Consider the following 13,112-nt stretch of genomic DNA (forward strand, 5'->3'; position numbering starts at 1 on the left):
GAACACACCGCCATGACACAACAGTGCACGATGTTATTCGTCTGCTAATTCCCGCCCTATACAAGAACCAATCAGATTCACTAATGGCGGCTGATGGAGACTGCCACCACCTCTGTAAGTTGATGGCACCGGTGCGACACTGGTGGAGCATCAATGACGTCATTGGTGGAATTCAGAACACCGTGATGCCATCGGATTGCTCACCGGTGAGATTCGGAATACACTCTAAAATAGTTCCTTCTAAAATAATAAAATGTATAATATACATGGAATACGAGTGAATTAAACATGCTTATGAGAACACTTTCTTGCGATTTAAACAACATGTTTATATTAGTAGTTTCAGACAATGCGTGTTAAATCATTGTAATGTGTATTATGGCAATGCGCATGCGTAAAAGGCATTAAATCCCTCCCAAGGTGACTTGCAGCTTCACAGAGCACATCAGCACAACTGGTATAACACAGTGCGAGATTCAGTGTTGCCAACCTCAAATAAATTTCTGTAGAATTAAAGAAATTCTCCACTCTTCAAAGAATAACATTTAATCACGAATCTACAGAAAAAGAAAATCCACTATTCCCAGTAGAGAAATAATAAATATTAACCCTCTGTGAGCATTTTACGGGTTAGTTCAATGAATGTGTTGAAATGTCTGCAATATATCAGATGGTGGCTGCCCTGCGTGCTCACTTGCTGAAAATAATGCGCCCTGGTGGCTGCTCTGGTAGCTAGCTTGCGATTGTGGAGTAATACATTTCGGTTTTGTTTACGTCTACTTCAATCTTTAGTTGGAAATAGTTTAGAGCATTGGCCAGCATTTAATTCTGAATTCTGGTTCAAACTCAATTTGGTGGACATTATAATTGTATTAGAGGGAGTTTGCATGGCGTATTTCCATTTTCCTTCCTCTAATTTCAGTATTACTCTACTAATCATCAATATCATCATCTGTTTGACATGTAAAAGAAGAGAATGTTAAAATCAAGAAGATAATCAAATACCTGTCACTAGATTATAAAAAACAAATTTCAGACATCAAAACTTTTCAGTGTAAAAATTATACAAATTTTATTTAAAATCCTTAATTCAAAACGCACATGAAATATAGCGACAATAACCACACATCTTACAAACAAAAATTTAACACCACTGATCTAGGTCTTGCATTAATAATAATATTTTGTTCCTGAAATTGATGAAATTCGAAACATTCTCAATATGTACTTCATGGTCGGTGGGTTTACATTTTTCCAAAACAAACAAAATGGCATCACATTACCCACTGCTTCAACTTTCATTCATTGCACTCTACTGGCATAACATGGAATCTAAACACACTGCGAGGTCAGAGTTCAGCAGCTGTGCACTGTTTTCGCACCTCCTCGACTTCTTGCCTAGTTCTGTTAAATGCTTCTGTCTTCACAAAGTCTACAGTCTTATAGACGGTACTCGTTGGCTGTGTTCTTTCAGGTGACTTAGGAATCTGTGTCGTTGCGGTTGTCCCACTCGCTGCATCACACTCGAGATCCAAGTCAAGGTACTGCAAGTCTTCGAACCTTGTTGCTGGTACAAATATACTATCTTGCTGATAGTAATAGATCTGTAACAAATATAAGCAGTGTATGAGATGTATGATGCCATTAGGAAAGTTCAGGATAACACAGAGGGTTTGGAATTGAACGGTTTACATCAGCTTCTTGTCTATGTGGATGACGTGAATATGTTAGGAGAAAATCCACAAACGATTAGGGAAAACACGGAAATTTTACTTGAAGCAAGTAAAGCGATTGGTTTGGAAGTAAATCCCGAAATGACAAAGTATATGATTATGTCTCGTGACCAGAATATTGTACGAAATGGAAATATAAAAATTGGAGATTTATACTTCGAAGGGGTGGAAAAATTCAAATATCTTGGAGCAACAGTAACAAATATCAATGATACTCGGGAGGAAATTAAACGCAGAATAAATATGGGAAATGCGTGTTATTATTCGCTTGAGAAGCTTTTATCATCTAGTCTGCTGTCAAAAAACTGAAAGTTAGAATTTATAAAACAGTTATATTACTAGTTGTTCTGTATGGTTGTGAAACTTGGACTCTCACTCTGAGAGAGGAACATAGGTTAAGGGTGTTTGAGAATAAGGTGCTTAGGAAAATATTTGGGACGAAGCGGGATGAAGTTACAGGAGAATGGAGAAAGTTACACAACGCAGAACTGCACGCATTGTATTCTTCACTTGACATAATTAGGAACATTAAATCCAGACGTTTGAGATGGGCAGGGCATGTAGCACGTATGGGCAAATCCAGAAATGCATATAGAGTGTTAGTTGGGAGACCGGAGGGAAAAAGACCTTTGGGGAGGCCGAGACGTAGATGGGAAGATAATATTAAAATGGATTTGAGGGAGGTGGGATATGATGATAGAGACTGGATTAATCTTGCACAGGATAGGGACCGATGGCGGGCTTATGTGAGGGCGGCAATGAACCTCCGGGTTCCTTAAAAGCCATTTGTAAGTAAGTAAGTAAGTATGAGATGTATGAGTTGATGTGAGTAGCCTTTCAGCAAAATAGCAGTACCGTACTTTTAAGAAAATTAGGATGCAAAGATTATTGAAACAATAAATATTGGCTAGCACACTACTAAAAATTTTGTATGGTGATTATGATGCCAATGCTGACTGATAATTTGACAAACGATTGCATGACGTAAGTTCGTTATTATAGTCCTACATAGCCCCTGCCTGTGTCTGAAAGGGAACCAAATAGCAGAATATTCATCCAAGCGAAGTTTTAACTGTGAACTGCTAGATGGAACTGGGGGTGCTGTCTCACATGAAACACATGCATTTTCATGAAAGTTTCCGCTATTATCTTTATAAGCTATCTGATGGAACCAACTGTTTATTCGTGTCCAATATTCTGTTGGATATTTTAAATTTCTAGTACAGTAGAATCCCTCTTATCTGGCACCAAAGGGACCAGGCTAGTTCCGGATACGAGATTTTGCTGGATAATTGAATAAATACTGGTATATACAAAAAAAAATTCGTATTTCATGTTGCCAAATGTTGAAACTGCAGCCATGTGATGCTGATTTGTCTATCACTGTGATGCTGGTTTGTCTACCACTTACTCATAATTGAATAAACATAAGAACTGTGTGCATTTTACTTCTTAAAACACATCACACAACACAAATAATACACTAATTCTAGGTTCGAATATTCACTAAAAATTAAAGCTGGTGTGAACTTCCTAATGTGGCAACATTGATGGCCCAAACATAACTACATAAAAGTAAAAACTGTGTGGATTTTCTTTATTAAAACACACCACATAACACAAATAATACGCTAATTTTAGGTTTGAATATTCTCTGAAAACGAAAATTCGGGCGAACTTCCTAATGTGGCAACACTGACGGCCCGAACATAATTAAATAAACATAAAAACTGTGTGGATATTATTTATTAAAACACATCACACAACAAAAATAATACACTAATTTTAGGTTCGAATATTCACTGAAAATATGAAAGTTCGTGCGAACTTCCTAATGTGGCAAAACTGATGGCCCAGACTGTGGCAATATGGCAGATTAAACTTTTTTTTTGACCCAGGCGAAAGTGCCGTTGTTTTGGTATTGCCGGTTATTTGGGTGCCGGTTACGAGGGATTTTACTGTATATGGGCTTTTTTCATGTTAGGGTAGGCATTTTTCATGTTTAATGTTTCCTTGAAATTGAAACAATAATTGAATCCCCCCCCCCCCCCGGAATAAGGGTCTAAGTACATAGGGATACCATGAGCCATATACCCTTATCCTGGGTGGTATTCAATTGATCAAAGTATTCTCAGTAGGATTAATGCAGATAATTAGATTTTCTTTCTGTTCTGATATTTGTAATTTTTCTTTTTAACTTCTTACTTCTAGTTTGTGTTTTCAAAGTACTTACAGCTTCTCTACAATTGTCCCATTTATCAAAATTTGGAAGCCATATTATTTTTTCATACTGTAAAAGAGTTCTACCGTGATAGGTACGTTTGAGATGCCAATTTGTAGTGCTTCTATGAGTTGTTTTTATTGCTCCAGTTACTAAACGAGATGTATGCCTTTGAGAGCACTTTATTAGCAAAACAGCTGAAGGATTGGATTTTCACATAAAACAGTTGAATTTGAATCCTGCAGTCAGGTGAAATTTGGGACAAAAGTGATCCTGCTCGAGTGCGAAGTGTTGAGGTACTACGACTTTATTTGCCATTACATCACTATTTCCCCAGATATTATAACTGTCCATGGAAATGCAGTGAGAAACAACAAACTTCACAATCATACAAATTTATAAAAAATTTCCTCATCTTAAATGGATCATTTATGTTAAATACTTGGGAATAATCGCAGATCAGCACTTAAGATATGACAAACATATTAATTACTTACACAGTAGACTGAGAAAAACTACTTACAAATTTGTGATACTTCGTTCTTTTATGCCAGTTACTGTGTTACTTCTAGTATACTTAGCTACAGTTCAACCAGTGTCACAATATGACATATTAGGATGGGAAATAAATTCGAAAACCACCCTTAACATACTAATTTTGCACAGTATTGTAAATATTATTGATTATTTTAAGAGGAAAATAAAATTCCATCTTTCGGACCAATCCAACAGAAATTTGCTTCTAATGCCTTTCTAAACTCTTATATAGCACAATAATCTTTTCTTTTTGATTCCAGACATCTGTTCTGAAGATTTTCCTTTCTACTGTATCTCCAAACATTAGCTCTGTTCTTTTGGGATATACAATAGTGGATCGGAAAGTAATGCACAATAATTAAAAAAAAAAGTTTAATAGGTAAACAAAAATAAAAAATACACAAATGAACTAGCATCTTTCAGCTACTTTTCTACATAGACGCCAAGTTTTTCAACACGTTTCTCCCATCGTGGTACCAGTTTCAATATACCCTGTTCATAGAAATCCGTTCGATTGGAGTATAGCCATCTGCGGACAGTTGATTTCACTTCTGCATAGTCCACACCTGTGGAGTAAGGGTCAGCGTGTCTGGCTGCAAAACCAAGTGGCCCGGGTTCGAATCCCGGTCGGGGCAAGTTACCTGGTTGAGGTTTTTTCCGGGGTTTTCCCTCAACCCAATAGGAGCAAATGCTGGGTAACTTTCGGTGCAGGACCCCGGACTAATTTCACACGCATTATCACCTTCACATCATTCAGATGCTAAATAACCTAGATGTTCATACAGCGTCGTAAAATAACCAAATAATAAAAAAAAACTTCTGCATAGGTCGCAAAGTGATGGCCGGCCAGGAATTTCTTCATGGGACCAAACAGATGAAAGTCCGACGGTACAAGGTCTGGACTATATGGTGGATGCTGGAGCACTTCCCAATCAAATGTGTTGATTTTCTCACGAACAGAAGCCGCAACATGGGGCGAGCATTGTCATGAAGAAGTTTGAAATAACTTTACCAAAGTTTGAATGTAGCCTCCAGCATTCACAGTAGTCCCATGTTTAGCAAAGCCCACCAACAAAACATAATGCATATCCCAAACACTGCCACGAGCACTTTCTTAGCAGACTGCGTCACTTTTAATTTTTTCTTTACTGGGGAAGCAGCATGTTTCCAATACATAGAGGCCTGCTTTGTTTCGGGCATGTAGTGGTATGCCCAGGACTCATCACCAGTGACAGTTCCTTTAGAAAGTCATGCCCTTCTGCAGCGTAATGCCTTAAGTAGTCCAAGCATGTCATCATTCACTGGCTCTTGTGGTCGTCTGTCAGGTTCTTAGGCACCCAGTGGGCACTAACTTTATGAAATTTTAATGTGTCATACATGATATCGTACACTGCACCGTATGAAATGTTGAACTGCTGAGATAAGGTTCGCAGTTGGATTCGCCGTTCATTCAAAATTGCCGTCTCAAATGTCTGTGAGGTTCTGCTGGGTTGCAGCTGTTACTGGCTGCCCGCAATGTGGCAAATCACAAAGGTTCTCATGACCACCTGCGAAGAATGCGCACCACCTGGAGATGTTGCTACGGTCCATAGAGTCTTCCCTGTACACGCCACACATGTCCCTGTGAATTTCACTCGGGGTCATGTCCTTTAGCCCACAAAAATCGCACAACACTTCACTGCTCTTCACAAATTGACAGTAACATGCGCGCCATCTTTGTTGCGTAGTTCACGCTTCTCACGCTAGAGCTGCACATGCAAAACAAATTGTATCTGTAGTGAAAACTTCAAATTATATCTTGGTGAAATGTCAACATCCCAGCTGCAATACCAACACAGAAAAAAATTAGTGTGCACTACTTTCTGATCCACCCTCATGTTACTTTGTCTTTCATATTTTATTTTTAAGTTATATAAGTTATAGGTCATAAATTTACTTAATTTATCTAGGTACTAAAGTTATTTATTTGCTTACATATGTTCAAGTACTGGTATTTTGCAGACAATTTTTGCAAATAATTTGTATTTGCATTATTGATCTTGCACTAATGACTCTTGAATGTATGTTAAATAAACAAACAAATAAATAAATAAATAAATAAATAAATAAATAAATAAATGAGTGAATAAATAAATCAACCAATGAATGAATGAATTAATTAATTAATTAATCGATAAATGAATGGCCGTCTAGAACAAGTTGTAGCCCTCATTTCTCATAAGTAGTATTTTTTGTGAATAATGATGTTAATGATGCACTATGTGTAAAGATTTTACTCGTATTAAAATCAATACACATGTCTGCTTGTCAATCTTGCTCTAAAACAGTAAAAGTATGTAAAGTAGTGGCAAAAAAAAAAAACCGTACCGACCCTTGTAGCTGATTTCAGAGCCTTGTTCACTCCAGAGCACAATAGACTGGTAACTAAGACTTTCGTGGTTCGAATCCTGCCTGGGAAGGAAACTTTTTTTTTTGTTCCTTATTCAAATTTATTCCCAATACTTTTCGATTGCAGCGATATTTTACTACTTAATTAACTTATTATTCCCAGAACATGAATTTTACCAGCAATCGAAAAGTATTGGGAATAAATTTGAATAAGGAACAAAAAAAAAAAAAAAAGTTTCCTTCCCTGGCAGGATTCGAACCACGAAAGTCTTAGTTACCACTCTATCGTGATCTGGAGTGAACAAGGCTCTAAAATCAGCTACAAGGGTCGGTCCGGTTTTCTTTGCCACTACTGTACAGTACGTGTTTTTTCCCCTCCATTTTTTAAGAATTTCGTATTTGATGGTTACAACCTTGTTCTGGGCGGCTATTCAAATCAATAAATAAATGAATTAATAAATCAATAAATGAATCAGTGAATCAATAAACGAATGAATGAATAGATGAATGCATGAATCTATAAAAAATGAATGAATCTATAAATAAATAAATAATCAATAAATGAATGAATCAATAAACGAATGAATTAATGAATCAATGAATGCATGAATCTATAAAAAAATAAATAATTTAAATGAATAAATATATTAGTAACTAAGTAAGTAAGTAAATAAATAAATAAAATATTCTCCAGTTTCTGTAACCATGACATTCTTATCATAAAACAGTGCATGAAGCAAGTAACGACCATGATTTCCTATAATTGACGAAAAGTCATACTTACAAATAAATAAATAATCAATAAATGAATGAATGAATGAATCAACCTACAACTGATGAAAAGTCATACTTATAAATAAATAAATAAATAGATAAATAAATAAATAAATAAATGCATGAATCTATAAAAAAATAAATAAGTTAAATAAATTAGTAACTAAGTACGTAAGTAAGTAAATAAATAAAGTATTCTCCAGTTTCTGTAACCATGACATTCTTATCATAAAACACTGCATGAAGCAAGTAACTCCTATGATTTCCTACAATTGACGAAAAGTCATACTTACTGGTTCGTTGACTTCTGGTGAATTTCTGTGATCATCATCCGAGCTTGAATTGTGTTCTGAGCGCTGTCTCTGCCCATTGCGCAGAATTGTTGGAGTGGCTGATGGTGGTGTTGGACTGGGTGCAGCTCTGGTCCTCTTTAAGCTGCGGCTGTTTTCTGATCCTGATCGACATGCTGGCGGAGCAGCCAATGGTAGAGGCTCTGTGTAACAGTCCAGAACAAATCCTTTTCATTAAAGATTTTCGCTCTTTCCTTCATATTTTGAGTGTCCCATTTGTATGGGTAAAATCTGTTATGTGTCCAATACAAATTTTTGGCAAACCAAGAAAAACTAGCAAAGTCAAACTTAAGTGTCACAGAAAGAAGATTTTTATAATAAAACACACTAGAATATTTCATTCTTCCTTGACTTTTGCAGCACAATAATTGTCTCTTTCCCAAGTGAGGGAAAAGGTGAAGAAAGAAAATGGTGTAATGCACGTAACTTAACTAAAAATGTAGTGAAGATACGTGTTAGTTTCAATGGGTTCTGGCATTAGAGGGGCATACATGCATAATAATAATAATAATAATAATAATAATAATAAATATTAAGACATGAGTGATGTCTGAAGTTAGAAATGAAATTTAACGTGCTACATGCGAATTACCGGTAGTAAGAGAAGAAAACATACCTTGTTCAGATTGCTTCATTTGTGGTTTGAGTTTTCTATCCACACTCGGTGGAAAAGGACCAGATAATAAATGTGTCGCAGGACTGACAGGCGATGGTTCATTTGAAACTGCAGATGTCGAGTCTGATAATTTCCGTCGTGGCTTGAGTCCACGGTTTACAGCTGGTGGAGTTGGAATATTATTTTGTCCAAGATCTGTCCCACTTTGTGTGCCTTGTGCTGTAAGCGGACTGGGAAGATTGGAGTAAATGGCAGCAGTGGAAGACGATGCTAGAGAGCTGGAGCCATCAGAGCGAGGTGATATGGGTTCCTCGACAACAGATGCTCCTTCCTGTGGTATTCCTAGCGAAGAGTCGTGGAAGTCATAACGGAAGACTTCTCCATTTACCTTAATAGGCGCTGCATTTGTGTAAAAATGTAGAGTTGCTGCAGAAATTTTGTTTTCTACACCATCCACTGCCGAAGGACTTGAAGGGTTGTTCACATTCTGGTGTGATCTCGGGAAATCGTACATCTCGTCACTTACACCCACTAGTTCGTTGCTCTGAGGCACAGAAAGAGGAGAAGGCGGCTCTTCATTGCCATCAGACGCACTCACACAGTCGTTTGGAGAAGGCGGAACTCCTGTCCTCTTAGACGTGTCTGATGACTGGGACGCAACACTCGACTTTCTAGCATTTCTGTTTCTAGGACGTGGGGAAACGTTTTCTAGGTTGAGGTAATTGTGACTTGGTGCCTCTAGAAGCAAGTGGAAAGGTTTTGGTGGTCGGGGAGGAGCAACTGGTTGATGCTGTAGGTTTGTGGGAAGGCTCAGCTGTCTTCCATGCACTGCGATAGGACCGTCACGCGGAACACTTCCTACATTGTCCACTACTGTGAGTTTGCCAAATCGTTTCACAACACTCCACGAGCCGATGTCTCCTCCGGAACCTAGATCCACTTCTGCGGAGCTATCTGAAGGTCTGTTCTGGCGAACACTTTCTCCATCCGTGTTGGGAAATGTATCCCAATTAACAGATGGCGGGCGATGTGCGGGGGCAGACCACTCTTCGTCTGTAAACACACTTTCTCCATCGGTTGTAGGACTCTGTGGTGGGGGAGTAGTTGAACTGATCTGTCGGTGCTCTAAGTTAGGAGGGTGCAGCTTACGAGGGGAATCGTAAAACTCAGCACTCTCAGCAGGTGCTGTGGCATCACAAGGCCTGGGAGGTCTCTTGAGGGGAAGAGTGGGAGTCTTGCCTTGTAGTAAGGCAACTGTTTCCCCTGTTGCACACAATCTTGAGGAACCCTGAGTCTGGTTCTCTATACATTGAGCATTTTTCTGCCACGTATTTGTGACCTCTTTGTTTGTCAGACCGTACTGTGCAGCTGCAGTAATCAAACCATACCCTCCTTGTCGCAGAATGTTATTGAAGTCTTCTAGACCATTTGGACTAGAGAGGGACTTCCCAGAAATACATTCACTGATAGGAATGTATGGGCCTGAAATTGTGCTGGTTGGGGAAACAGGTGGGGATTCTGTCACTGGCCCCAGCATTGGGTCCTGCTGTTCGTTCGTCAGTGACTCTGATGTGGTGGCTGGTTCTTCGTCCTCAGCTGGAGGACCGTAGTCGTATTCTGAAAAGATGATAATGATCATAATATATCCTATCTTGCTTGACTTTTAGCGGCTTTCATAATGCCAGTAAAAAAATTAGAGTACCACATTGAAAATGTTCTGTTCTTTGTAATGTTCTTTTTGTACACATGCATAAATCATCAGTACCAGTTGCAGAAGACACAGCCCTGCAGTATATATTGACTACACCCCAACTCTGGCTACTAGCAACAGGCATATATAATGAACACCAATCAAAATACCCCTCATTTCTCGTGAAAAACAAAAACTGAATAGACTACAGTGGACTATAGTGAACTTTATGTTGTCAGCAAACAGCTGGATACATTAAGAAGATTGATTGATTGATTCATTCATTCATTGATTTGTACATATGCATTGTAAACAGTTTTTGACTACTGTGAAAGACGTCTCACTCAAATACTTTCTGCTTACTAGACTGTTGCCCTGCTCGCCTTCCATTGTCAATTTTACGAAACAATTAATTGATTAACTAGTGAACTTACTCGTGTTATAGGCTCTGAGGATGGTGCGTGAAGCACTGAAACAGCTGTAAGCCGCACAAATCTTACATAATTAACATGAGTAAGTCCACTAGTTAATCAATTAATTATATTCAAGTGTTAAAAGTAGTGTACGCAAGATTCAAAATGGATTTATGAAACAGTATTGTGCTATATTTTTCACCGACCACAGTTAATAAATAGCATTAATTAATTATGCTGCAGATGGAAACAGTTGTTTTAGGTTAGGTTAATTATTTAATTTATTTTAGTACATTTCAGTTACATATGCTGCCCAGCATGTGTCTGTGTGTGTCGACATGTTCCTTCAGTTCTTAAAAATACTTTCTTTTTTTTTTTAGATTATATTTCGTTTTTACTTTCATTTCCAATAATAATTCACGTTTTTCACTGCTACAGTATGTTATTTATGTGCTGCTTACACTTGTCCCTTATTTTTATTCTTCTAAAACACTATTCAAACCTCCAGCTCGTCACCTGTTTCACGGGTTTTTAGTCAGGTTTCATGCAATATTTGAACATTTTCCGGTAAGTTTATCAATAATAATTTAATTATATTTACAATCCTCGTTCTTCAAACATTTTGCTCTTGATAAAAAGACAGTACTTTTTGCCAATTTTTTCTCTCTCAAAATCGCGAGTTAGATATCCTCCACAATCCCCCAGTCTTTTTTATTAGTCAAAATCGTTCACAATATGCCACATTATTGTACCAGTGCCATAGAATATAACCATGTCAACTAAAAAATCATAACTTCTATTATGACAGTATAACTTGTGCCATAAAATTAACATTATGAAACAATTTGCCATGCAACAATATTTTTTAATGCATCACTGATGTCATAGCAACCCCTTTCTTCGTAGACCATGATATCAAACTATAGTATATCACAATAGTGCAAGGAAATGAGTAGAGCGAGTTTTTCAATTTCCGAGATTTTGTAATGCACTTCAAAAACGTGTATTATACAACATTTTTTGCAAATACAATATATGTTTCATTGAAAATTTAGAGCAATACTATTTCAAAGCCTTCGCAAAACTATACTGTAATGGTAACTAAGTAACAATAAGTGCACTGTAATGGATCTATTTCAGCATAGTTTCATTTTATGAAGAATGATTTCCCTAGCAACAAGTGTCTGTGTTGGAATTCTAACTTTTCAAGGCCTAACAACAATAGCTGTAAATACAACAAGAAACACGATCGTACAAAAGTTTTTATTTGATATATTATTTCTTAACTAGTTGTTTCATTAAGCTTGGTGTACAAAAAACCAGAATATAAAACACATTTATAATGTTACATAGGCCTAATTATTGAATTCGTCAAAATTATTTGCTCATTCTCTAAACATTAACTCGTACAATAAAGTATAACATTATAAATTAGTTTCATAATATACTGTTGTTAGTAGTGTGATAAAAATATTGCTTAAACATTGTGGAACATGCAATAACATTAATTAACTCATTGTCAAATTGAAAAAAACAACATAACTGTCAAAAATTCATTAAAAAGAACAAAACATTTTCGAACTAGCCCCATAATCTTTTTAGCACTATATTCATGATGATGTTTTATATAATTTTAGCTTAAGAATATGAAATAAAATAAGATGCTAAAATACAACTTTTATGCACTCATCATCTTCTATTATTGCATGTGGTAATTTAAATTCTAGCTCAATAAAATAGAATTTATACATATGTTCAATTACCAAATACTTTATACACTTTAGACCTACAAGGAAAAACTATATCACATAATTTTAAATACGAATTGGCGTCTGTACTTACCATCTTCCTCGTCTTTATAGGCCTTCAGCCCACACACGTGACAGACATATTCAACCCATTTGTTCATGTCCTCTTCTGACTCTGCAGCCAAATAGTAAACTCTCTTCGGTGTTTTCACATCAAACATATGCTGGTACTTTTGCTTGCGATTCTCGAACCTTAGACCAGCATCAACCTGAGTGAATAAAAATGAATCAAAGTTCTGTATGTTGCTATGTAATTTGTTGGAATGTCATGAGAGATAAAGTATAAACAGTTAAGCTTAATTCGTATGAATCATTGAAGACTACATAAACAGTTTCCTTATCTCGCTATAATCTGCGAAAGACAAGAGGTCAGAATTTATTACTAAGATCACAAAGTAAACATATAGAAAGTGACAGCACATGAGAGCTAACATACAGATAAGAGCAATTGCATCCCATTTATTAATTTAATTTCAGTCATGCAACATATAAAGGAAAATAGCACTTCTTTTTGGAAAAATAGCACGAGCAAAATATTGGTTGACATTCGATATAGGTAACAATGATTATTAGAGGAGAAAA

General features: G+C 36.7%; 1 protein-coding gene across 1 annotated transcript in view; it reads right to left on the reverse strand.

Moving 5' to 3' along the window:
* Nucleotides 1–1,055: 1,055 nt before the first annotated feature.
* The window catches only part of dos (daughter of sevenless), a 167,145-nt gene continuing 155,088 nt past the window's right edge, over nt 1,056–13,112 (reverse strand). The window contains exons 3-6 of the mRNA XM_069823289.1: nt 12,565–12,739; nt 8,620–10,236; nt 7,947–8,146; nt 1,056–1,604 (exon numbers count right to left, since the gene is read on the reverse strand). Of these exons, the coding sequence (XP_069679390.1) occupies nt 1,350–1,604; nt 7,947–8,146; nt 8,620–10,236; nt 12,565–12,739 (2,247 nt within the window). The 3' untranslated portion in view covers nt 1,056–1,349. The remainder of the gene's footprint in view (nt 1,605–7,946; nt 8,147–8,619; nt 10,237–12,564; nt 12,740–13,112) is intronic.

This window comes from Periplaneta americana, chromosome 4, assembly GCF_040183065.1.
Source record: "Periplaneta americana isolate PAMFEO1 chromosome 4, P.americana_PAMFEO1_priV1, whole genome shotgun sequence".
Lineage (NCBI taxonomy): Eukaryota > Metazoa > Arthropoda > Insecta > Blattodea > Blattidae > Periplaneta > Periplaneta americana.